General features: G+C 37.1%; 4 protein-coding genes across 4 annotated transcripts in view; 2 read left to right on the top strand and 2 right to left on the bottom strand.

Moving 5' to 3' along the window:
- The window catches only part of LOC123873469 (apoptosis-stimulating of p53 protein 2), a 339385-nt gene extending 332069 nt beyond the window's left edge, over positions 1-7316 (bottom strand). The window contains exon 1 of the mRNA XM_045918318.1: positions 6905-7316. The gene's annotated coding sequence lies outside the window, so the exon portion shown is untranslated. The remainder of the gene's footprint in view (positions 1-6904) is intronic.
- On the top strand, positions 3185-4819 carry LOC123873444 (jerky protein homolog-like). Its single transcript, XM_045918289.1, has one exon. The coding sequence runs from the start codon at positions 3185-3187 to the stop codon at positions 4817-4819; it is 1635 nt and encodes a 544-aa protein (XP_045774245.1).
- A 2129-nt stretch (positions 7317-9445) lies between the features above and the next one.
- Positions 9446-15919, bottom strand: LOC123872983 (inositol-tetrakisphosphate 1-kinase-like). Its single transcript, XM_045917613.1, has 5 exons — positions 15311-15919; positions 15005-15103; positions 13301-13398; positions 12588-12887; positions 9446-12111 (listed from the first exon to the last, which is right to left on the bottom strand). Exons 1-5 carry the CDS (start codon positions 15431-15433, stop codon positions 11631-11633), a joined length of 1101 nt encoding a protein of 366 aa, XP_045773569.1. The 5' UTR covers positions 15434-15919; the 3' UTR covers positions 9446-11630.
- Positions 15920-17217: 1298 nt separating this feature from the next.
- Positions 17218-25881, top strand: LOC123872984. The gene is made up of 4 exons (XM_045917614.1): positions 17218-17406; positions 17575-17840; positions 18199-18330; positions 25428-25881. Exons 1-4 carry the CDS (start codon positions 17289-17291, stop codon positions 25845-25847), a joined length of 936 nt encoding a protein of 311 aa, XP_045773570.1. The 5' UTR covers positions 17218-17288; the 3' UTR covers positions 25848-25881.
- The last annotated feature ends 536 nt before the right edge of the window (positions 25882-26417 follow it).

Genomic DNA, 26417 nt, shown 5'->3' with positions numbered 1-26417 from the left:
GCGGAACGTCGGATTCTATTAGAGAAACGGCCGACAGCCAAACTAGTTTTACTTTACAGTTACGATCAGTCCCTCGTCTGATTTGATTCTGCGACGATATTTTATAAGGCTTGGCCAGACAACGCGCGATCACTGCGAGCCACTCGCGACATCAGCAATGCATCTACATACACAATATTAAGGGCGATCAGTCATTTAAAATTTCTGAAAAATATATAGGTAACACAAACGATCGTGTTATTCAAGTAGTATGCCCTCCTTTTCTGAAGTATTCCTTTTTTGCAAAGTAGCAAAAATCTGCTCTCCTATTTCATGTTTCCATCTGGCAACCATAGTCGAGGGGATCTGACGCGTTGATGATCGCAAGTTGAGGCACAATCCGATGGGTCGTCGTTGTTGCCATACCAGAACATACCTTAGAACAGTTCAGTAATTCAGCACGGCTAGGGCTCCTAGATATTGTAATACCGACGTGTCACTTGTTTTACATTCATTGTTCCTATACGAAAAAATATACACAATGTTCAAAATGACGTCTTGCCATGCCGCTGCCGTGACGCTTTGCATCTGTCCAGGCCTTTAAGCCGAAGGTCGCAGTAACTCGAGCGGGGCTAATTCGGAATTTGTTCTGCAAGTTGACGATTATCTACCAATCGACTTATCGGATTTCCAGTTGGAGCTGTGGATAATCGCTGGACATCTAATCTTTGATTCTCAAGTAATTCGATACCCTGGTGTCTATGAATGACGAAATAGTAGGTAGCCTCTACAAAGCAGATAACTATTCTGAGCACAGTACATGGGCCCCTGGCACAAGGTGTCCTTCATAAGCCAAAAAAACATACCTAACCATGCAATAGCATGGTTTCAGAATAACCAATAAATGGTATAATAGACATTTCATGGATTTTGGTATAGGTAGTTCATTGGTTCAGGCGTGGTGCCCTAGGGTCATACCCCGTGTGTTCTTATGGCAAAGATGGCTATCAAAAACCCGAGCAGATTTTATAGATAGATACTAGGTAGTAGGTTACCTATAGTAATTATTATAAACTCGAAACTCGAACCTAAAAAATGTTGTATTCAAAATTGGTAGGTAGTCACTTTGTAACCACTGTACAGTTTACACTTTACACGTTATTGCATGAGATAATGGTTACAATTCTTTACACCACCGAGTGTTCCACACGCGCCCTGGTCTGAGAGGAAGCCGACAGTAAACTTAGCCGTAAAAAAAACTTATAGCCTCGATTCTGATCTAATGACAGAAAAGCTCTACTCTCAAGATAGTTGTATCGCACGAGCTATTCAAGTCTCTCTTTGAAGCTAGATTTATAACAACATTACATTATTTGAGACAGAACATTGAAACAAATTACTTAAATTATCGGAAACGATAAGATTATTCGAAGAGGTTACAGCCTACGCGGTTTGTATAAATTGCATCAAGTTACGTATGCAGTTTTTGATAAGAATACACCACAGAATTACGAAAATAAATGGAAATGGTACCTATCTAAATAAAGTAAATAATACTTTATTTCAGACCGAAGTCCTTGGTATACAAAGTTAGTCTATTAGTAACAACAATTACTTATAATTATGTTAGTAATAAACTAAACCTACCGTGGCAACTCTAGTCGCCCGGTCTAAAGGAGAAGAGGTTGAGCGTTTGTCACTGTAGCAGATATCTATAGCACATTGTGTTTGCAGATTGTGTTGCTTAGGATTTTAGACGTTTTTTCTTTTGAATTACTTTGTTTTTATAACAGTTGTTTGCACTTAACGCCAATCACACCAAACAGAAGGTGATGATGCACTAGTGAGAACGGATCTCTACTCAAAATGAGAAGGCACGCACGCGCCAAGCTCTGATCCAGTGCGGATTGGCAGACTTCACACGCCTTTGAGAACATTATGGAGAACTCTCCGGCATGCAGGTCCAGGATGTAGGCCTCTCTTCACACCACCTACTCTGGGGTTCCAGGTTTCACCTGCGGAGCTCAAACTTTCACCTGTGGAGCTCAAACTTTCACCTACGGAGCTCAAACTTTCACATCCGGAGCTCAAGCTTTCACTACCCGGAGCACGCACGTGCACTTCTTGGGGCACAAAGTGCTAGAATCGAAGCGGCGAGACCTTCCTTTTTCGCAGACGTGACGGGCTCGTCCTCAGCGCGGCGCGGGACTCCAGTGGTGGACGCTGCTGCTCACCAGCCTGGCGGGACCCCGGAGGGCTATAGAGCTACCTACCATCTTGAGCAGGCCAGTGCCGTCTACCATAACTACCTCAAACTATAGGGTGTGCGCGGTGGAAAAGAGAAATTAAAGGCTTTAATCGATCCACACCCGAGACTTTTATTCACTTATCCTACCTGTGACGGCCAACGCCGTCACACCCTTCACCGTTAACATGGGGTACGCATTCGGATCGAACCCCTGGCCATCCGAATAAGAGCCCGACGTGTTTTGACCACTAGGCTATCACTGCGTGTGCGGTGTACATACAACAAGTAGATAACTTAGTTGGAGGGAAAAGCGTAAAGTCAATATGTTTAAAAATGTCTTCCTTTTTTTTCATTTAAAAAATCTTTACTTCCCTTCCACTTAACAATAATATTAACTTATTAGCGAATAATAGCAATAACATCATAATTCATGTCGTGTGAAACATGTCGGAATGGTCCTCGATGGCCCAAATGAATAGATATGAAAATAATAAAATAGAAATAAAATAGTATATTAAAGTGAGATAGTGAACCATAAAGTAAACTAGCAAACAGTTACGATCTTATTTGCATATCAATAAAACGCTATAATATACAGTAGAACTCCAATTATCCGAACTCCGACTATCCGAATCGCCGATTATCCGAATCACAAAAAATTGTCCAAAAAAAGTCTAAGTGCGCTATTATTCTTCCCCCCGCGAAGCCAGTGTTTGCGCGTCAAGTCTTGACTTGACTTGTCTTAACTTGCCGTTGTGCCTACACTGACTTCCCCCCGCGAGGTCGGTGTAGGCACGGCGGCAAGTTAAGACAAGTTCCGGCGCATTGCAGTCACGGCGCACCTGTCATTGTTTGTTTTGATTAGCCAGTGTGCTATTGACCTTGCTCCAGGACGCTACTCTTTCGCTACGGCTTACTTTTGTTTGTGCGTGTACAATACTGTATTGTTTTTATACCATGGCTTCGAAAAGAAAACGTGTTGTGCTATCGTTAGCGGACAAACTGAAAATTATAGAGCAACTCGATAAAGGTGTAACGGGTAAGAAGTTGTCTGAGATTTATGATGTTGGACAAGCAACAATTTCTGACATTAAAAACAGTAAGTCAACACTTTTAAACTTTGTTTCGGTGCTTGAAAATGAAGATGGAAGTTCCTCCAGGAAAACAATGAAGTCAGCAACCAACAAAAATTTGGAAGATGCCGTGTTTAAATGGTTTTTGCAGCAACGTTCTATGGGAAATCCGATTTCAGGTCCAATCCTTTGTGAAAAAGCCAAAATCTTAGCAGAAAAGCTTGGTTATTCATCTTTTAAGGCTAGTAACGGCTGGCTAAGGAATTTTAAATTCAGGCATGGTGTACGCGAGTTAGATTTGGCTGGTGAGAAGCTTTCAGCAGACTCTGCAGCTGCTGAAAATTTTATTGAAAAATTTAAAACTGCATCAGAATCCTATGATCCGGAGTTTGTTTATAATGCCGATGAAACTGGCCTTGTTTGGAAAGCATTACCAAAAACCACTTTGGCTTCTAAAAGGGAATCTAGTGCCCCTGGACATAAGGTCAGTAAAGAACGTGTTACAGTGCTTAACTGTGCCAACTCCACTGGAAATCATAAACTGCCACTTCTTTTGATAGGAAAGTCAAGAAATCCAAGAGCATTTAAAAACGTAAAAAAACTTCCACTCTTCTACAAAAGTCAACCCAAGGCCTGGATGACTGCAGCTTTGTTTACCGAATGGTATGATGAAGTGTTTATTCCTGAAGTGAAAAAGCACCAAAAATCGGTGGGAAAAGAAGGCAGTAAGGTGCTTTTAATTGTTGATAACGCACCCACTCATCCTACAGCAGAACTGTTGGAAAGAGAGAATGGGCAGTTTAAAACGACGTTTTTGCCTCCCAATGTTACAAGTTTGCTGCAACCCATGGACCAGTCTGTTATTGAAACAATGAAGCGCCATTACAGAAGGCAACTGCTGAGAAAACTGCTGATCGAAGGTGCTGAAGATGAAGAATTGGTTTTGGCAAATCATAGCAAAATAAATTTAAAGGACTGCTGTTACATGGTAGCGGAAGCTTGGAGTTTGGTTACGGCAGTGACGCTAAGACGTGCGTGGAATAAACTGAAAGGCCTACCGTCTGAGAAGAACAAAAAAAAAGAATCTGAAGAAAATGAGAAACAAGAATATGGAGAGGATGATGATGATGAAGATGCGTTGTCACTAGAGGAAATAAGAAAAATGATTGTAAAAATTCCTGGTTGTACAGAAGTAAGTGCTGAAGATGTAGGAGAGTGGATGGCTTGTGACACGTCTGACCCTGGTTTTCAAATTCTCAATGACGATGAAATTGTTGTAAGTGTGAGAGAAGATGTTGAAGTGGAAGAAGAACTTTCTGCTGATGTTGAAGTAGACGCTGGACCATCAGCTAGTGAAGCATTTGCCGGCCTCGAGACTGCTTTGAAGTGGATGGAGCGTCAGCCCGAGTGTGACCACTTGCAACTGCTTACCGTCAAGCGAATGCGTGACCTGGCTGCCCGAAAACGGTTGAAGACCGCAAAACAGCTTACATTAACGGAGATGTTTAAAAAACAATGATTTTTATTTCTAAACTTGTACATAAGTACATTTTATTTATATTTAAAACATGTGAAAATTTCATGTTTCTTTCATTTAATTCAATAAAAAAATAGTGCAATATCAAAACGTAGCTTTTATTCTCTCCAATGGCAATTTTTTTAAAAAAAATCCGATTATCCGAATATTTGATTATCCGAATGGGTCCCGGTCCCCATTAATTCGGATAATTGGAGTTCTACTGTATTCCCACGTTTTACGAGTATTGTTTCTAGTAAAAAAAAAATTAGAACGACGAAAAACCAGTAGGAAGATTATTTAATTCAGGTTGCTTAGATATCCAATGCTGAACGCAGCAGGTGATGGAGAGAACCCATGCTCAGAGTATACGATAACAATGAATGGGGATGATGCCTACTTATGTCAAAAATTAATTATTTCTTGGTAATTATTAAGTAGAGTATCTTCCAAAATTCGTAAAATCCTCATTTGATGCTGGTTATAAGTTTACTAACCATTTTAAAATGTTTAATGTTAAATGTTAAAAAATGGTTAAAATGGTTTAAATTTTTAACTAAAAAAGTAGGTACCTACGTTATATTACGTCAAATGTTATGACGTCACATCTGTGAATTTCATTCAAGTTCCCTAACTAAGGGAGCGTTTTGACGTTTGAAAAAAGTCGCTGATTTGACTAGTAGTCATCATGCCTATTATTTTGAGGTCCATAGCTAGTTAGAACCTAGCTCAGCTCAGAGTCGCGACACTGAAGTAGCAGTGGAGATGGAAGGCTACATACTTAGCACGAAAAACCGATAGACGTATGAGTTTCCGAGGTGCTTGAATGGATGTCCTACTCCAGAAAACGTAGCGTTGGGATACCCCTGGGCTCTGGACTAGGCGGACGAATGATCTCAAACAATGCGCTAGGAGCCTACCGGTGTGTTCATAAGAGATCTCAGAGTCTCCCAATATTATGTTCTGGTGGCCACTGAGGGTGTTTTAATAGGTTAGCCGTTAGTAGGTAAAAATCCTACATAACCCGTTGTCTTTCCGACGAAGAAGAGTGACGCCTACTCGTTTTGGTCCTTCGAGCCGGATCACTTCGGTGAAACTTGTACCAAGCTAAGTGGTGTAATATAGCAAGTTATTTACCCGTAGTGGTTAACGTCTTCGGCTTGTTAGATGACAATCGCTCCGTGTAATTAAAACAAGCGTCCTGATAATGATCTGTGTTAGAATGATTAAATAGCGGTAAAATACTCTTGTGCCTATCTACTACATGGGCGAAGATCTTACGAGGACTAATAGAAAATACTTTGAACCCATTTCAATTTAGTGAACAAGGTGAAAAGATTGTACAGGTACTTACCAAAACAAAACCCTTTCACATGAGGAAAAAGGGTTGACATACAAATAATTTCAGTTGAAGACAAGTAATAACTACTACATCGTCATCTTCATCGTGGTCAACCCATCGCCAGCCCACTACGGAGAAAGGGTCTCCTCAAAAGAAGCGTTTGGAGCGAGTTCACCTCCGCTAGCCAAGTGCGGATTGGCAAACTTCACACACCTTTGAGAACATTATGGAGAACTCCCAGTCATGCAGGTTTTCTCGCGATGTTTTCCTTCGCCGTTAAAGCGAGTGATATTTAATTTCTTAAAACATGCATTAACTCCGAAAAGTTAGAGGTGCATGCCTGGAATCGAACCTCCAACCTCACGAATAGGAGCCGGACATCCTAACTACTGGGCTATCACGGCACTATTACATACTAAAAGCTAATATATTAAGTACTCGAATGTGTAACATAATAAATAATTAGACAGGACAAAAGTGGGGGAAAAACAAAAAAGAGATTCAGCTCTACACAGCTCTACATGTCGTTATGTTATTGGCTGTTGCCATAATAAAAGTACTTCTAGGATAAGAATCTAATAAGAAAAAACAGAAGTCCGCTCACTAGTTTATAAGACGGTCAATGATAAAGCATTTTTCAAGTGGACACTTAAACATATTTTAATTCATCTTAATACTTTTTTCGCCATCTAGATTACAGCATAACTAATTTAAAATAACCGGTTCGTTAACAAAATTTGACTAACCTGCTCGGGTAAGTAATTAACACCAAAAAATCCAATCAAACATCACTACATGACACATGTAACGTCGTAAGTATTCTTCGTATCACATAAGTATCGTAAAATTAACGAATCAACAAACCGCAACACGGTCGTAAGTCGTAACTTGTAACTAACACAATCTTCGTAATACACAATCGATCAATCTGATTTAAATTCACATGTCACACACGGGGGGCAAGTATTTTAGAAATTACACTAAATAAAAAATTAAAACTCAAAAAATCACATGATAAATTATATTGGTTTTATTAACGAACGGAGAATATTTAAATTCGAGCGGAGTTTTCGTAGCGCGAAAACGGGCGAAGACAAGCGAAGTGCGCGCGCGGCGCGTGCATGAGCCGCATGTGCCGACAGCTGACTGAATCGCAATTCGGAACGCAACAACAATAATTACAAGGTTCCAATTTTTCTAACGATCTTTCATCGTACCGACCGTTAGCCGGCGACGGATCTCACATCAGAATTGCAATATAGAGCCAACTTCCTACGTCTTGTGAGCTTCGCGGCAGCAGCGCGGAAGTTGCGTACATTAATGTATAATAAATTGTACCGATTTACCTCACGCTGCAACTAGGTGTGATTTATGCACGGAACTGTGTCGAATTAACAATTACCGCTTCTATACTACACTAGCGTCTCGGCTAGACAACCGTTATGAGCCGAGGTGGATAAAATCACGATATTACATATTTTATGTTAAACCTAATTTACCGTACAATACTAGTCATTCGTTATAGTTAATTAGGTGTAGACACAACAATTTATCTTTTTGTATTAATTGAATTTATGCTAGCGGAATACATTTCATACTGCAAGTATCATGATTCATAATGTGCAGTATATTTAATGTAGATCAATAAGCAAGCTCATCTTACTGATCCGGTTCGAAGGACCAAATGAAATTGCCCTTGACAGATTCTCTATAAGTAGGTGCATAATAATTAATATTCAAATCCAAAAGTTGTCTATGGGAGTCATTGGAGCGATCTCTTTAGCGATGACATTTTATGTTTTGCTTTTTCACTGGTGAGGTATTTACGTTTCATGTGTGCAGTCGAGAATACCAAACAAACAAATACTTAGTAAAAAATTTAAGTACATGAAATAATTCCAGGTATTTTTTTTATATTCAGATACAGGTACAGATACCTTGACTGCAACCTCACCTTCACCTGGTGGTAAGTGATGATGCAGTCTAAGATACAAGCGGGTTAACCTGGAAGAGGATTGGAGTTTTTATTAAACCCATACCATACCCCTTTGACTTCTACACGGCATCGTACCGGAACGTACTTGGCAGCGGCTATGCCAGTACTTCCAATTTTTTTTTGAATTCGATTTTTACACCAAGTGCTTTTGAATCGTAAAGTTAAAGTAACTAGTATCTATCATAGGTACGAACTAATGCCGTTCCTCCCGAAAAAAAAACAAATCAACAAGAAACTATAGGATTGCTCTTTTCAAAAATTTGAAACTTTTCAGCCTTATGAAAGTCGGGCCATATAAACTACTCGATAAATTGATTATAGTAGGTGATAGTAGATATCCAAAAGTTAGACTCCTTCTTTAGTTCAGAATGCAGATGCGTGAAAAAAAGTACTTTGTGACAAAAATAAAACAACAAAAATATGGGATAATAATAATTTATATTTCAATAACAATTTTAGGTATAAAGGCTATACCTACCTATTCATAATAATATTAGGTATATATCTTAAGCGATAAGTAATACTATTACAAAATATGTTCATAAAAATCAGTCTCGCTTACATAATAATTATAGACCTATTGCTTATCGGAATGCAATGAAATAATTTATTGAAACATTTTGTGATTTATTAATATTACATTATTAATTTACACTAGTAACAAAGTGTGCCGCGTAACATTATTTCATTTCATATAATAATATAGTCGCAAAGTTGGTGGGATAATTTGATAAGGTACTTGATAAAAGCTTAAAATTTGTAATACTTAATAGAAGCTAGATTAACAGCTTTTATCAAATACCTTACCACAACTTCTTACCTTCTCAACTCTTTGACAAATACAAACAAAATAAGATAGTGTCTTGGGAAATTTTCAGATGGATTTGTACATATACCAAATATTTTCCTCCTTCCTAGAACTTCTCCTTTCAGCAAAGGTTGCCTGGTAGAGATTGCTCCAAGCAATAAGGCCGCCTTTGCACACAATTGTTTTTTTTTCTGTTTTCTTCTTACTGTGTTGTTATCCTTATATGTGTTTTTGTGTGCAATAAAGAGTTTCTATCTATCTATCTATCTATCTATTTTCGGAGCTGCCGTTATATTTTGTAACATCTATCTTTAATATAACTCAAAATTTAAAAACCCCCGACACAAAAACCTCTATAAGAAAACTAGAAAAGAGCTGATAACTTTCAAACGGCAGAACCGATTTTCTTCGATTATCTAAGAACACTCAAATCTCAATCAAGTCACCTTTCAAACAAAAAAAACTAAATAAAAAATAGGTTCATTCATTTAGGAGCTACGATGCCAAAGACAGATACACAGATACACACGTCAAACTTATAACACCCCTCTTTTTGGGTCGGGGGTTAAAAATAAATGAGACGTCCAGACTTGTTTTACAGTTGGTATAAATAAACACTACAATTTTGTGAGCACTCTAATAGTTTTATCCCATTTTTTAAATTTTGTAATTGGTAACGAGGAGGGAAAAATTTATTTGGCCTTAAATAATATTTCACTACTATTGAGATTCCCCGAAAAATTAAAGAGTTCCCACGGATTTGTATAAAACCAAAACTTACGCGGATAAGTCGCGGGCATCATCTGGTAAAGTATATGTACAGATAGTGGCTGTAGTACAAACCTACGTAAAATATTATTTACGGTGCAATGCGCCTAACTAAAATCTATTTATTTATAATTTGAGTAATTTAGTAAGTATTTACAATATTTTTAAACATTTGGATTTATTGCTTTACGCTACCTAAGCAAAACACTACAATAATATAAAAAAGAAAAATTTGGCTGACAATCAAAACAGCATTGCAGAATAGTTAAATAAATATGAATCAAAATATTTTGTCAAAAAGATTAAAAAGCTAGCCCTAGACCCGTAACTTTTTACGTTTCTTAACATCACTACGAAAAAACAGTACAACTATAATGCGCTATAATGCATACTAGCATAAAATAATACTATGATAATAGATGAAAAAATTACAAAAACCAAATAAAATAAATAAAAAGCTTTGAAAATCTAGACAACTCTACTTTATTTTCTATAATAAGTATAGATCTATTTAGTTATTTTTTGATTAATTGATTAATTCATTTCATAAAGGCACATCAACAATAATAATACATACAATAAAAATAATATAACATGCGTCTGATATGTGTTCGGTTTACATACTATTACTAGAATCAGTATAAATTGGCAGTGAAAAATAATAATATAGTCTGTCTGTTTTAGCCCTAATACAAATGTTAAACCTATGATATAACAGGACTGTTATATTGACGTACACTGGTAGTATAAGTAGTTGTACACACTGGCCCCATGCATAGTCCAAACCTGGGCCCATCGTGTACAAACTAGGGCCATTGGCCATACATTTATATTATGGTGAATAAAATCGATATTAATACCACAAATTGCACTTTTTGACAATTTATTATTTGAATTGTTATGTCGGAATTCGTAAGTCGGAATACGGCTGTAATATTTTGAATAATATATAAATGTCATATAAAAAGTATATTAATAAATAATTATTGTAAACCGAGTTTAGCTCTATAACTTAAAAAGTATGAAAAAATACATTTAAAAAATTAAGCGGCCTCGTAATAGCTGTTCTGTTTGGAAGGCATGTTAAATCGAAAATATGTTAACTTATTTGCATTGCTTATCTGTAGCAGGAGCAGTTGTCACTACGCGTACTTTCATAGACAGGCGTTTTTCATATTATTTTATATCTGCATTTCCATAATCAACGTCAAGAAACAGGTCGCGTTAAAGCTCTGGACATGTCGTGCTAAGATAAATAATATTTTGTTAGGCTAAGCCATTTGCACAGTTTACGAAAAGACACTTAAATAACTAATAACAAATAAAAATAATCTTATGGAATTATTTACAAATAACGGCTCATTCAATACTGAAAAATGAAAATATGAATACTTAAATATTAGTTTTAGAAAATAAAATTCAAAAAGGCCTTTAATGTATTTATATTGTGGTTAATTTGCTTTGAAGTTTGAAAACCTAGTCCCATTAAGAATTTCAGTAAGCATAGAAAATCCCAATTATACATGACTGTGTATGTTTATGGACAAGTTTATCACAAATTGATTTTTTTTAGTATTACGTCCCATATACTTAGACCTCGTTTTGATTTAGCGAGTATTTTTAAAAATATTAAGGCTGGCGCCCACTAGGCTCGCCGAGTTGAGTCAAATAAAATAGCAAAAATTCGCCACCTAAGAATATATTATTCACTGTAGAACTGAGACCTTCAGCGCTGCACTGCAGAGCGCCGAGTCGAATCGCTTGTCATGTAAATTTCGGTTGATACGTTTCGACTAGATTCGGCGCGCCTCGGGTGGACGTCAGGCTTTATAAACGCCTAACTTACAGTCTTACGAATAGCAGGTATACATAGAACGAGTATAGTGAAGTTGTCAATAAATTAGTTCATAATATTCATTCCCATTACTCTATAGCTAGCCCGACCTTCGCCCACATTAATCAAACCGTTTAACCTACAGTTGCCAACGAAATTATCCGCTACATTACTCTCTAAAGTATCACCGTTAGACTTTATCAAACTCTCATTAATACATTCTAATAAATGCTCGAAAAAGTTAGGAAAATTGTCGTAACTTGGGAACACATTAATATCAATAACCGCGTGATTACCTGTAGTGTTGTCTATAACTACGTCGAAGCCGAGAAGAATTAGCCCAATCTTTTTTCTGAGTACTTGGATAATCGACTTTATTTTGTCCTCGTTGAGGGTCATTTTTCTATCAGCCTTGTCATGTGGGTCTAAAATGGATAATGTGGATTGGCTGTCCGCCTTGCAGACTTCCCCTGTTCTGTAGTAAATTGGCTCCAAGTCGTCGGAGGCGTAGAAGTTTTTTAAACTTGGACGTTCGCAAATGTGATACCTGGAAAAGCATAAACAGAGAATACTTTATAATTTCAAACTTATGTTAGAGACATAATATGATCTAATAAGCAATACGAATGCATGTCAGGTAAATTAAAATGTAATGTTTCAATTATGCATAAACATACAACAAACTCGCTCGCTAACTTAAGTTATTTAAAAGTCCTGTGGGAAACTTAGATTTTCTATAAAAAGTAGCCTGTGTTTGTCTCTGGGATCCGTATCACCTTTCGTCAAAAAGTTCTCTTTTCGATGTGTATATTAAAATATTTCACAATATCGGCCATCGCCCGTCGTCTAAGGGAAAGTGGCTCCGATCCGCACTCTAGGGTCCAAAGGTTGTCCATCGCCATTCAGCGTGGCAATTCAAATCTTTGGCCCAGGGGTGGACTTTTCGATTGACACGCTCTTATGGAAAAATCTTAACTAAGTATATGTACATATTTTGAAATATTTCATGATATTTAAACTCACCTATTTCCAACCACAAACACTTTATGCAATACAGCATTATGGTTCACAAAACTTTGCACCACGCACGGTGCTTTACAAACATTAAGTCCTCTCTCATTGAAGATCAGTACCATTTCATGTGCCGACTTGGAGCCATGCGCGATAGTCTGTTTGCATATCACGGGAAATTTTACCCCCCTTTGCCTCATGATCTCTATGTTTTGTTCAATGTTATTTGTTGTGAATTCGGCAAAAGCTGGTGTGTATATACCCTGGTTTTCGAATGACGCTTCTTCTTGTAGTATGGTGTAATAACAATAACTGAAACAAAAGATTAAGTTTAATTAGAGAAAAAAAGAACCCTTATAGGATCACTTTGTTGTCTGTCTGTCCGTCTGTTCGTCATGCCTGTCAAGAAAACTTATTGAGTACATCCCGTTGACCTAGAATCATGTTTGGCAAGTAGGTAGGTCTTCAAGCACAAGTAAAAGAAAAAAACCGAAAACTGTGAATTTGTGGTTACATCACAAAAAAAAATCACAAAAATTAATTTACTAAATCACATATAGATGGCGCAGTCTGTTATTAACTTGCAGTGTTCTATTAACATCGTATGCGAGTCTGATAAGCACTTTGTTGCTATGGCGTAAATGAATCTTTTAAGATTGTCAAACATTGCTACTTCTTCAGTAAAAGTTTGGGCACGTAAAAAACATGATGTGAATTATTCTTACCGGTTTAATAAAATTCTCACGTTGTCCAAGGGGTCAATGACGGTTATATTAGGATGATTAGATAAATACTGTTCCAAGCGTCGTATGTTGATTAAAGCCTGAAAATAAAAATAAAACAGATGATAAATCTTTATCTTAACAAAAGCTTTTACTACTAATACATATATATATGTACAAAATGAAAAATCATGATTCTGTAGAGTTGTTGTAGCCAAAAGCCGAAACACCGGCAAATCGCAATTGGTCTAGGCAATCCTTAGAAATGCCCACTGCAGGTAGATACACTTAGTCCAAAGCTAAAACTTCAGCTTCTGTTCAATAAGTTTTCAGGCTAATCTAGAAGTGCCTAAAATAGTCCAAGCAAAGAACATACAAAGTTAATAAGGTGCATACACACACAAAATTCGTTTTCGAGTATATAAGTATCCAAGACTGGCTGTTTTAGGATGGATAAATTGTTAAGGACATTGTACACATTGACCAAAAGGTGTAAACACTGTGAATTCCTTCAAGCAAAAATTTATAAATGTTGTCAAGCTGACCAGATATGACCGCACGCGGCTAATGTACGCAAAGTGACCCTGTAGGACACAGGCAGACCCATATATGTGCGCCCGTGCATTGGCTGAGCATGTTAGACCTATGAGAATAAGACTCTTATGTGCCTTAATCATATAAACAGCTAATGAGACACACACCGCCAATTTAACATCACACATAAATACATAATTTAATTTCCATGCAACCTTGATGATGTCATATAGCCTGAGTCATACACAAGATAGATTATGTTCATTAACAAAATAACTAGATACTCTAAAATTACAGAAAAATATCTGAGTCACTTCAGTCTTAAGTCGATTAGATTTTTTTACTTACATTAATGCGAATATACTTATTGGTTGGCTCCCTACTTATTGTAAATTTTTATGTATTATGTAAATACTCTAAATACTTACTATTTTCAATTATGTTATTGATGAATTAATATAAACACAAGTAGAAGACACAAGTGCCTTATATCACACATAATATGGTACTTTATATTCAATAATAACCCTCAAACATCAAGGTTGTAAAATGTGAATGCTGACTTTATTTTGGAAATATTTGCATTATCAATCAAGTAAGACATAATATTAGTATACTATGGAATATAAAAATACTCTTGGCTGCTAACTGTTCTGTTGAAGAATGGTGAAAGATAAGGTCAGACATGAAATTAAGTGACCTTATCTGACAAGAACATTTTTCATGCAGATGAAATAGAAATAGATTTTTTTTAATTCAAATAAATGTTTACAAGTACTTTTGAATCAGCAAATACCACTGATATTCAGAATGCCTTTTTTTACTGAGAAGAACCAGAAAGAAACGCAGTGGTTGCTCTTTTCAAAGATTTGAGTTACCACAATATGGCCAAAAAATAGTTGTAGCCTCGCACATTGCAGGAGAGAGCTGCAAGTCAAATCTAGGCTTTATCACTTAAATAATCTTCGATAGCGTAATATATACTTTTTTCTGGACAAGGCAGATACAACAATACACACCAAAAAAAGGTTTTGTGAGATAGAAAAACTACTTTTAAGAATTCTTAGTCATTCTCAAACATTGTACAAAAATATAGCCATTTATAATGTAGGTATGTAGACAACAGGAAAACTACATTAAAACTATGAGGTAGAATGTTAACAAAAAATTTACCTTCACGTCACCTTGATCAGCGGCAGCTATTATGTCTGTAAGTTTGTGCAGCAAAACATCTATTCTACCTTGCTCCTCAAATGGTCTCTCCAACTCCAACTATGAATAAAATTTCATATATCGTTTAGTCGATCAAAATGTACTTTTGACCAATACATTATCTCCTAAAAATACAGACTGTCTGCACCAGATTAAAATTTGTTTAAATTAATCTATAAAAAAAATTACCTATAAAAAAGTTTAAATATTAAGCAAAATACACTGGATAAAGTTACTGCAATATTCCTAATTAAAAAATTATATTACCTTGACTAGGTTGAAACCATGAGAGTTGCAGGCATGATTCAATTCTTTCCAATTAAGTTTTTGGCTTTTTTTATCCGACATCCAAATTCCTATACTTCTTTCGAAAGGCATTCTTTCGCTCATTTTCTTTACTTTATTAGATAATTTTACACCTTTAACATAACTGGACACAGATGGATAACAAATACCGCAACACACCGTATCACATTAAAAAACAATTTAATTAATAGACAAATCAAGAGCGTGACCGGCTGATAATATATTAAAATAAATTAAATAGACAGCACTCAAAACTTCCGAAGGTAATTAGAGACAATCAGAAACTAAAGCCGTAACATAGCATTCTTATAAATCTTTACCACACTGTATACTTGCTAACAATTTGCTATTAGCATTTTTATCACATTACAATAAAATAACGCACAATAACTCACTTTAATTTTAATTTGTCATGCATTTTTGGGTTTTTATTTTATTTCTGTATTTTGAAAATTGAAATGAACTTGTCTCGAACTCAGTGTTGCCAACTTTTTAAAGCGATTTGTCGCAGGTCGTTATGAAGTATGAGCTATGATGACGCTTTCGATAAGTCGATGTCACGATGTAAATAAGTGGCCAGAAGTCGCTGAAATCAGAATATAGCATGTAGAAAATCGATACAAAATAAGTGGCGATTTATTTTTTTAATAAAACAAATACTTACGTAATTTTAAGGTTCCGTACCTCAAAAGGAAAAAATGGAACCCTTTTAGGATCACTTTTATTGTTGTCTATCTGTGTTTCTGACTGTCTGTGTGTTCGTCTGTTCATCCGTCGTGTCTGTCGAGAAAACCAGTTATCTGTGTAGTGTACTTCCCGTTGACCTAGAATCATGGACAGGTAGGTAGGTAAGTCTTACAGCACACGTAAAGGGAAAAATCCGGAAACCATGAATTTGTGGTTACATCAGAAAAAAAAAATTAAATATGAACAAATAATGGTATTTTCAATTTTCAAAGTAAAATAACTAGGTATGTCAAGTGGGATATCATATGAAAGGGCTTAATATGTAAATTCTAAACAGATTTTATTCATTTTTATGTATAATAGTTTTGATTTACCCTTCAAAATATCGGAAAATACCCGAGTACGCAACCCTCGGTGTGCGAGTCTGACTCGCACTTGGCCGGTTTTCTCATTGTTGTTTTTGTTAAGAACAAAAGAAAGCAGCAAGTCAGCCTCATTCTCGGAGGTAAAAATATCCAATCTCCATTTCATAGCTAAAATTTTTTTCTACAAAGACACTTCAAAAGGTGCTTCTTGCGCTAAAAGTAAAAAAAAGTCACTAGGACCTTCGAAATATCGCTACATCTAGCGACAATCGCTAGATTGGCATCACTGCTTGAGCCTCGACTCGAGCTCGAGAGTCGAGCTTCTACATACAACACATTCATTGGTATATTTGGTGGTGCTGCCAGACACCTGCCACCAACTTTTACAGCAAGCTTTGGCAAACACCGTGTTTGACTTGCCCTCCTATCGGATCGAATGGCAATCGGTCAAGCGTTGGTAAGCATAAGCAAACACCCGCCCACACATGGCCCACACGCATAATGTTGCATGAATTTTGGTGCCGCCAGACACATCCTACTCTATGGCCAGACACTTGCGACAAACAAAATACAGCAAGCATCAGGAAACATCGTGTTTATGGTTTGATGCACATACTAAGTATACTATAAATATTAAATCTATGATCGAAGGTTTGATGGTGGTTTGGCTTGCCTGCCAATAGCGCTCCCAAGCGTTGGCAAGCATACGCAAAAATCCGTTCACACGCTTGCTGTTTGCTGTTCGTCGCAAGCATGAAGAACCACCACTATGTTATAACCATAGACTATGATGTGTGTTATAGTTATAAAATATGTTGATGTTTTGTGGTTATAATAACTTATAACCTCACTTTTTCTCCAAGTGGATCAGAAAGAGGAAATAAACAATGTCTGATGAAGAAATAGTTAGTGCGAAATGTCGTTTATTAGAAATTTTCTCTGATCTCGATGACGCTGAAATAGAATCGATTGAAAAGTGGATATGTTCCCATTCATATAGAAAGGGTAAGGACGGCGCCGGCTGCTTTTGATCACGAAAAAAAGGAGTTCCCATAGGATTTTTCAAGAACCCAAATCCACGAAAATGAAGTCGCGGGCAGGCGTGGTTAGAAGTTAACATGTTGCGTAAAAATTACCTAAATAAACTTCTATGAATACGGTTTTTTCTTACAGATTTAGAATACAAAAAGTCACTAAAAAGTTCAGCTAAGTTATTAAAAAGGATTGGAGATTCTATAAAAAAAATTGTGCCTTTAGAGGCTGAGATGCCAACAGAGCACATCACACCACCAAGAGTTGGAGACCAAGCTGATTGTGATAAAAACAATTCTTGTCATGTAGATGAGTTTCTCTATGATGAAAAACAGGTTGAGGACTTGGTCAAAAAGGGAAAACTGAGACGACAATTTTGTTTTGATTGTAAGTCTCGAAATATAAAGGTATGCAATCTGCAAGTCACCAGAATAATAACTTTGTCATCACCCTTACTATCCTTAGTTTTCCAGTTTTATCTATTTACCTGCCTGTAGCTTGCTCCCTGTGGGAATTCCAAAAAAATCTGGCATAATTCCTTGTCTACATCATAAAGGAAACCTCTGCAAAACTTCAGCTTTCTAGATCCAAGGGTTTGTGCTAAGTATTTATGAGTGAGGACTTTACTTTTATATAATATTTAGATATGCAGTTTTAAATAAATATATAAATTATGCCAAACACAAAAAAAATGATTGATCAAAAATTCTTGTGGTTTTTTTATTATTGTGAGAATTAATAATAACTATTTGATAATGGTTTCAGGATTTAACATTTATATCCCATTCAATGTCAAGACAAGCCTTGCAATACATATTCAAAGTACTTCTTCCCAGAGATTTGGAACGCAAACAAATATTAGATGTGGGGTCACGACTGGGAGCAGTTTTGTATGCTGTAAGTATGTTTTGCATTATTTTATCAAAACCTCTCTGTCGGATCTTTTGCCTATATATGGATAGGTAGTTATATTAAGTTGTACTAACTTGTATTTACTTTGGTAAATGACAAGTCCGGCGCCTGCGCAAGACAGTGGCGCCACCAATCTACAAATCACTTGCCTTGCGGGTGCGAGCGAAGTAGGACATCGCATTTTGTGTTCCTATCAAATCCCAAGGATCCACATGGAACGTTTCCTAAAGGATTAAACAAGTCAAAGGAGTCTCTGCCTACATTTCGAGTGTGTGTGTGCTTACCAATCAAGTGCGCCGTGCGTGACTAGAAGGGACGAAGCATATGCTAAAGAGGATATCAGGTTAGTGCAATACTTTCCTATCTATTTGGGCAAGAGATTTCGTCATATTTCCTAACAATTATACAGTCCACTAAGTAATAATTATAACAACCAGTGCAACATTCAAGTTGTGTGCAAAAACCACACAATTTTTTGGTCCATTCGAACCGAGTTTCGCCATAATTTATGGCATATTCCAACAGATTTATACAATTCTGGTGCCATCTATAGGTTTCTTACAATTTGGATACCTTTAGAACGATGTGGTGCCTTTAATCTAAAAACTATCGCTGTCTAAAAATAGCTTACGTACAATAACCTGTGAATAGGTAACAGTGACCACGCGGCAGTTATTGCGTAAAATATTTAAATGTGCTAGTTATTTAGAAAATATCTAATTGTAATAACGTTTATTACATATTTCTTGACGTTCAAGTATATATATTTTAGATATTTTACATCCCTTTTACGTATAATTCATTGAAAATAATATTTTGTTCATTTCATTTTATTGAAGGTTGTAGGTAGATTGAAAATCATGCCTCCAAAGGAAGATCCTAAATCAAACGTACCTATAGCGTTGACTGTTTTAATAAAACGAAAAGAACGATGTTTTGAACAAATACAAACCATTTTTGATTTGTCCAAAAAGGTTAGCGATGATGAAACTAGGGATTTATTTTTACTGCGGGTTAAAGAAATTGACACTTTAAGGTCAACATTTGAAAAAATAATTTATAATATTTTTGAAAAGGAACTTGAAATTGACCAGACATCATCATTCCATAGCCAGGATTTAAAAAACTTTGAAGATTTATATTATAGAACGAAGTTAGTTGCAGCCAAATATGAACCTAATTACCCTAGTAATAAGGAACAAACTCCTTCAACTGACCAAAGGCCACGTCTTCCCAAGTTGGAATTATTTACTTTTGACGGTCAAATCGAAAACTTTACGACTTTTTATGAGACATTCTGTTCTTTGGTTCATAATCAAACGAGTGTTACGAAAATAGATAAATTTCACTACCTCATATCATGTACGACAGGTCCTGCATTAAATATCGTCAAAAGCGTTCCGATTTCTGCGGACAATTACGATGTAGTGTGGCAAAGCTTACTGGATAAATACCAGGATAAAAGAATGTTAGTCGGCAGATATTTAGACAAAATGTTAAATTTTACGCCTTTAACGAAAGAGACATCTGTACAGTTAAACACTTTTATCGAAAATTTTGAACACTCGTACAAGGCTATTCAAGCTCTAAAAATTGATAATTTAGAAAGCTATATACTGTGTCATATCGCACTAAGGGCCCTAGACCCACAAAGTCGAAAGTCGTTTGAACAACATACCGATCAAAGTACCATTCCTGGTTTCACAGATTTGATGTCGTTTATCCATAACCATATCAAAGTGTTAGATCATTCTGCGTCATATTCATGTTCTAATAATACTACAAATCAAAATCAGAATAAAAAACAATTTAATAACAAAGACAAAAAATCTAAAGCTGAGCAAAGTTCAATTAAAAATTTCTCTTATTCTAGTTCTAATTCAAGGGGCGTTATCTGTGTTCACTGTGGGCAAAATCACATGATCTACCGCTGCAGCCAATTTCGTCAATTGACCAGCGCTGAACGAGTCAGCCGTGCTGCTAATTTAAAGTTATGTAAATCTTGCCTAAAAAATCACGGAGAGAGTGAGTGCAAGAGTACGTTCTTGTGTGCCGTGTGTACTAAGCCTCATCATTTTTTACTGCACATTGATAACGGAATTGAACCTGGTACTCCGTCAGTTTCGAACGCGATTGCCGCGACTGCCGTGCCGCCGCGGTCCGCCTCGATCTGTGACACAGTGCAAGTGAATCATCACGCGACTTCTATGCGTAGCCACACCGCAGTTGTACTCGGCACCGCAATTGTACGCGTAAAGGATAAATACGATTCTTACCAACCCTGTCGAGTGCTAATTGACTCAGGCGCTCAATCGAACTTTATTTCATTAGCGTGTTTGCAGCGTTTAGGTTTGTCTCAGCGAAAATGTTCTTTTAATATTTTCGGTCTTGCAGGTGAAAGTGTAAAAAATCACGGCATGACGTCATTTAATGTAAGGCCGCGTCACAATGACACGCCAAGTTTTGATATTGACGCTGTAGTATTAACTAAACTGACTTCAGATTTGCCTACTGTTAAAATCCCGCAAAATATAGTCAAAAAATACAATAATTTATTCTTAGCTGATCCCCAGTTTTACAAATCATCACCAATCGATATAATTTTAGCTGGTGACATTTTTCCTCACGTTTATGATGGAACAAAGGTCATTTTTGATCGCAATATTCCCGCCGCTCTCAACAGCGTGTTTGGATACGTTATCTCGGGAAGTTTGACGATTCAACGCTCTAGTAATAATGTTGTAACGTTTACAACATCACTTGTGTCGTACACTAGTGAAGACGATCGTCTCAATGACACTCTCAAGACGTTCTGGGAGGTGGAGTCTGCGCCGTGCGAGACCCCAATGAGTCCGTCTGAAGCGATCGCTGAAAAAATATATATAGAGAAACATTATCGTGACGAAACTGGCCGCTATGTTTCTCCGATTTTAATCAACCCTGACCACGAACCACTAGGAGATTCGTATAACATAGCCTTAAGACGTCTCTGTCAGATAGAACGTAGATTAGAACGTTCACCCGAGTTGCGAACCGCATACGTAGATTTCATGCGAGAATATGAATCATTAGGGCATATGGAATTATATAAGGGTACGGAACCCTCCAAATATATTATTCCTCATCACTGCGTCTTGCGTCCTTCTAGCAGTTCTACTCCCCTGAGGGTCGTCTACAACGGGTCCAGCCCTACGACTAGTGGTGTAAGCCTAAATGACATTCTCTTGACAGGTCGTAAATTACATACTGACATATCAAAGATAGTTTTAAATTTTAGGCTATATGACATTTGTTTTACAGCTGACGTATCTAAAATGTATCGCGCGGTTCTTATTGACCCTTCGGAGCGAAATTATCAGCATATTCTTTGGCGTGAAGCTCCGTCGGAGCCAGTCCGTATATTTGAACTAAAAACAAATACCTACGGTCTCCGTAGTGCGCCGTACGTTGCCGTGCGCACACTGCATCAACTCGCGCTAGACAACCCACAAAGTCGCGCGTCTGCTATACTTACGCAGGGATTTTATGTAGATGATTTGTTATGGTCGTGCCAAACAATTACCGAAGCCTGTATTTTACAAGACGAACTTATGTCACTCCTTAAAAGTGGGGGTTTTGATTTAAAAAAATGGGCCAGTAACTGTCCGGAATTTCTTCTGAGACTCAATGCAGAAAATATTTCAAAGATTAATTTTGAAGACGATACGTTATCGAATTCATTAAAAGTTTTAGGATTGACTTGGTTACCCTCTGCTGACTGCTTCTCATTTAATTATAATTTAACTGACTTTAAATCTACGAAGCGCTCGGTACTGACATTGCTCGCGAGTATATTTGACCCGATCGGATTTATCTCACCTTGCACTTTTCTTGCAAAATGCGTCATGCAAGACTTGTGGAAATTGGGCCTCGGTTGGGACGATTCACTACCTGCTGAGATTTATGGAAAATGGAATAAATTTATTTGTGAGTTGTCAACCCTAGCGAACTTAAGAATCGAGCGGCACTTATTAATACCTAACTTTTCGGACGTGCAAGTGATAGGCTTTTGTGATGCGTCATCGCGCGGCTATGCAGTTTGCGTCTATTTACGCAGTATAGATGAGGGCGGAAGGGTTAAGGTTCGATTACTGACAAGCAAATCTAAAGTTGCCCCTTTAAAACCAATTTTATCAATTCCTAGACTTGAATTAATGGCGGCCGTGCTGCTAGCAAAGGTTTTACGATTCGTAATCAAAAACCTAACTGATTTTAATTTTTCCATAGTCGCCTTTAGCGACTCCAGTGTCGTTTTGTCATGGTTACAAACGCCGCCATATCAATTAAAGACTTTTGTATCAAATAGGGTCAGTGAGATTATCGATGTAATTCCACCAAATCGTTGGTATCACGTAAACAGCGAGAATAATGCTGCTGATTTATGTTCGCGTGGTACATTACCCAGTCAATTTCTCGCCGTCGAGAAAACTTGGTTCCACGGGCCGGAGTGGTTATTACAGGACCCTAGTGACTGGCCTTCCAGTACTTTTTTCGTAAAAAATGTAAACAATATTCCCGAGTTAAAATCAAATGTAGATACATTCGCATTAACTTCAAGTGAAGGTACCATTTTAACAAACGACCTTGAAGAAACTTTCAACAAATTTTCTTCTTTTAATAGATTGCAACGCGTTTTGGCTTGGTGTCATCGATTCATAAATAATTCAAGAAATCGTTTGGATAAAATTTCGGGTCCATTGAATTCCTGTGAATTAAAACAAAGCCGTGACACTATCGTGCGTGTAATTCAGTCGAACCATTTTGGTTCTGAGATTGAAATTTTAAATAAAAAGGGATACGTAGCTTCACTACGTAAACTTTCCCCCTTTGTTGACTCCCATGGTTTCCTCAGGGTGGGGGGTAGAATCTCACAATCTGATCTACCCTATGATTCGAAGCACCCCTTGTTGCTTCCTAAAAAATGTCACACTGTCCTTTTATTAATTGAATATTTTCACAAGGTGTATTTACACTCGGGTCCTCGTACATTACAAGGAATATTATGCAAATTCTTTTGGATTATAAATGCTCGTAGCATTATCCGCTCTGTGCTTTCAAAATGCGCTAATTGTTTCAAATTTAATCCAAATATCGTTCAACCCGCGATGGGTATGTTGCCCGCTTCTAGGTTAAAACCCGGGAAAGTATTTGATAACGTCGGTTGCGATATTGGTGGTCCTTTCTTTGTTAAAGAAAGTCAACGCCGCAATGCTAAGAGTTGTAAAGCCTATTTGTGCCTCTTTGTTTGTTTTGCCACCAAAGCCGTGCATTTGGAGGTATTAACAGATTTATCATGCGACTGCTTCCTTGCTGCAGTAGATCGTCTCGTCAGTCGCAGAGGGCTCTGCAGGTGTCTTTTTTCTGACTGTGGCCGAAATCTAATTGCAGCAGCCAAGCATTTAAAGGAAGTTGGCAATTTCTTTCGTGATATGGCCAATTGCAATACCATCTTGGACGGTCTTGCTTCCCGTAGCATTGATTGGCGAACAAATGCACCCAGTTCCCCTGCCATGGGCGGACTTTGGGAGGCTGGTATAAAGTCAGCTAAACATCATTTGTACCGAACAATTGGCACTCGCATCCTCACCTTCGAGGAGCTGAACACCATATTTTGTAAAATAGAAGCTATGATGAATTCACGTCCGTTGTGCTCATTATCCAATAATCCGAACGAGTTTGACGTGCTTACTGCAGGACATTTCTTAATTGGACAAAGTCTATTAGCTGTCCCGGAATACGATGTTGAGGACGTTCCTCTGAGCAGACTGTCTCGGTGGCAAGCAATCCAAAAGATTACTCAATCTTTTTGGAAGCGTTGGTCAGATGACTACGTTCATACACTCCAACAAAGAGAGAAATGGTTCACATCGAAACCTAACGTTAACGTTGGAGACCTGGTTCTTCTCAAATCAGATCTTGCTAAACCATTACAATGGCCCTTAGGCAGAATAGTGGAAGTTCATCCAGGTGTCGATAACATTGTTCGCGTGGTCACTGTTCGCACAAAAAATGGGCTTTATAAAAGGCCTGTAAATAAAATTTGTCCTTTACCTTATGCTAATTAATTAGTGAATCCGTGATTCGCTCATAGTTTTTAGATTAGTTTTATATTTCTTAATTAGTTAGTAGGTAGGTCCACTATATTTACATGTACAGCTACAGTACATGTCTCACATAACAATTCATAGTTTCAAAACCTATAGAGAATTTTCTCTACTTCTCATACCTTACACTCATAAGGGAAATCATCATACTGATTTCGGTGGGGGGTATGTCGGATCTTTTGCCTATATATGGATAGGTAGTTATATTAAGTTGTACTAACTTGTATTTACTTTGGTAAATGACAAGTCCGGCGCCTGCGCAAGACAGTGGCGCCACCAATCTACAAATCACTTGCCTTGCGGGTGCGAGCGAAGTAGGACATCGCATTTTGTGTTCCTATCAAATCCCAAGGATCCACATGGAACGTTTCCTAAAGGATTAAACAAGTCAAAGGAGTCTCTGCCTACATTTCGAGTGTGTGTGTGCTTACCAATCAAGTGCGCCGTGCGTGACTAGAAGGGACGAAGCATATGCTAAAGAGGATATCAGGTTAGTGCAATACTTTCCTATCTATTTGGGCAAGAGATTTCGTCATATTTCCTAACAATTATACAGTCCACTAAGTAATAATTATAACAACCAGTGCAACATTCAAGTTGTGTGCAAAAACCACACACTCTCAAATTAATGTTAATACAGTCAATACACCTTATTTTGGAGAGGTTACTCAGATTGTATCTTGGTCGGCTCTTTAGTTATTTACTAACTTTTACTTGGGTTTCTCTTAATATCAGCAATATCAATTACCTAGTTAAGATCTATGACTGAAAGTGTTAAAGAAATAATGGAATACACATTATTAATTGTTATGAATGTTGAATTCATACATAACAATGCTCTAAATAAGAATTGCCTACTGAGTGCAAATAGTTTTTGTCATCAGTTTCACCTATGTGACCTCATGCTCTACTAAAACAAATTTTGCCCTTTTGTTTCAGGCCTATCATTTCACAAATGCATCAAAAGTAGTTGGTATTGAGATAAATAAAGAATGCTGTGAAGTTCAGGAAAAAATAATTGCACAGTATTCAATGGACAAAGACAGAATATCAGTAATAAATTCAGATGTATTGGAGAGGCAAGATATTGTTGAATGTTCAGATATAATCATAATAAATGTTCTAGACTTTTTTGTTGATGAAGAAAAACACAGAGAATTGTGGTATTTCTTCAAAAAACACATAAAAAAGGGCAGTTATTTGATTGCAAATAGAAGCATGGCAGAAACGTTGGGCTGTTTGGAAATATTTGAAGAATTTATGGACTGGCTGAGCATATGTAAACCAAACCAGGCAGATAATGAAATATTTTTCGATGTGGAAGATTATAGTGAATTATATTTATATTCAATAAATTAATGTACCTACATAAATAATAATAAATATATAATAATCAATTCAGTACCTATTCTTAAGGTTCCAAACCCAAAGAGTGGCAACGGGAACCTATTACTAAGCCTCCGCTGTCCGTCCGTCAGCGGCCTGTATATCATAATCTGTAATAGGTAGAGAGGTGAAATTTTCACAGAATGTGTTTCTATTGCCACTAAGAAAAATGCTAGGAATTTCAAAATAACCACCTGAAAAAGAAAAGTTATCTCTTGTAGGATGGTATGGATCACAGATGACTATTTACTAGAGCTGTAGCGAACCGTATGTATTCGTTACTGAGTAACGGTTGCGCCATCTAGTACCGAGTACCGAAACGTTACTCACAAATGCATCTCGTTACTCGCACTTTTCGTCGTATGACCGTTCCTACAATGTTTCGGTTCACGCAAGTACCGTAGATATACGTGTATTGAAACGTTTGCTAACCGTATGTTTTACGCGCAGGCGCGCTCATTCGGTGAATTTAAAAACGTACGTTACAAAGGCCGATGTTTGTTTAGTTTATTGTTAAAATTTTAAAAACGTATGATTCTGTTA

Source organism: Maniola jurtina, chromosome 16, assembly GCF_905333055.1.
Source record: "Maniola jurtina chromosome 16, ilManJurt1.1, whole genome shotgun sequence".
Classification (NCBI taxonomy): domain Eukaryota; kingdom Metazoa; phylum Arthropoda; class Insecta; order Lepidoptera; family Nymphalidae; genus Maniola; species Maniola jurtina.
Note: the sequence above shows the minus strand (reverse complement) of the source record. Positions and strands in the feature narration are given on the sequence as shown.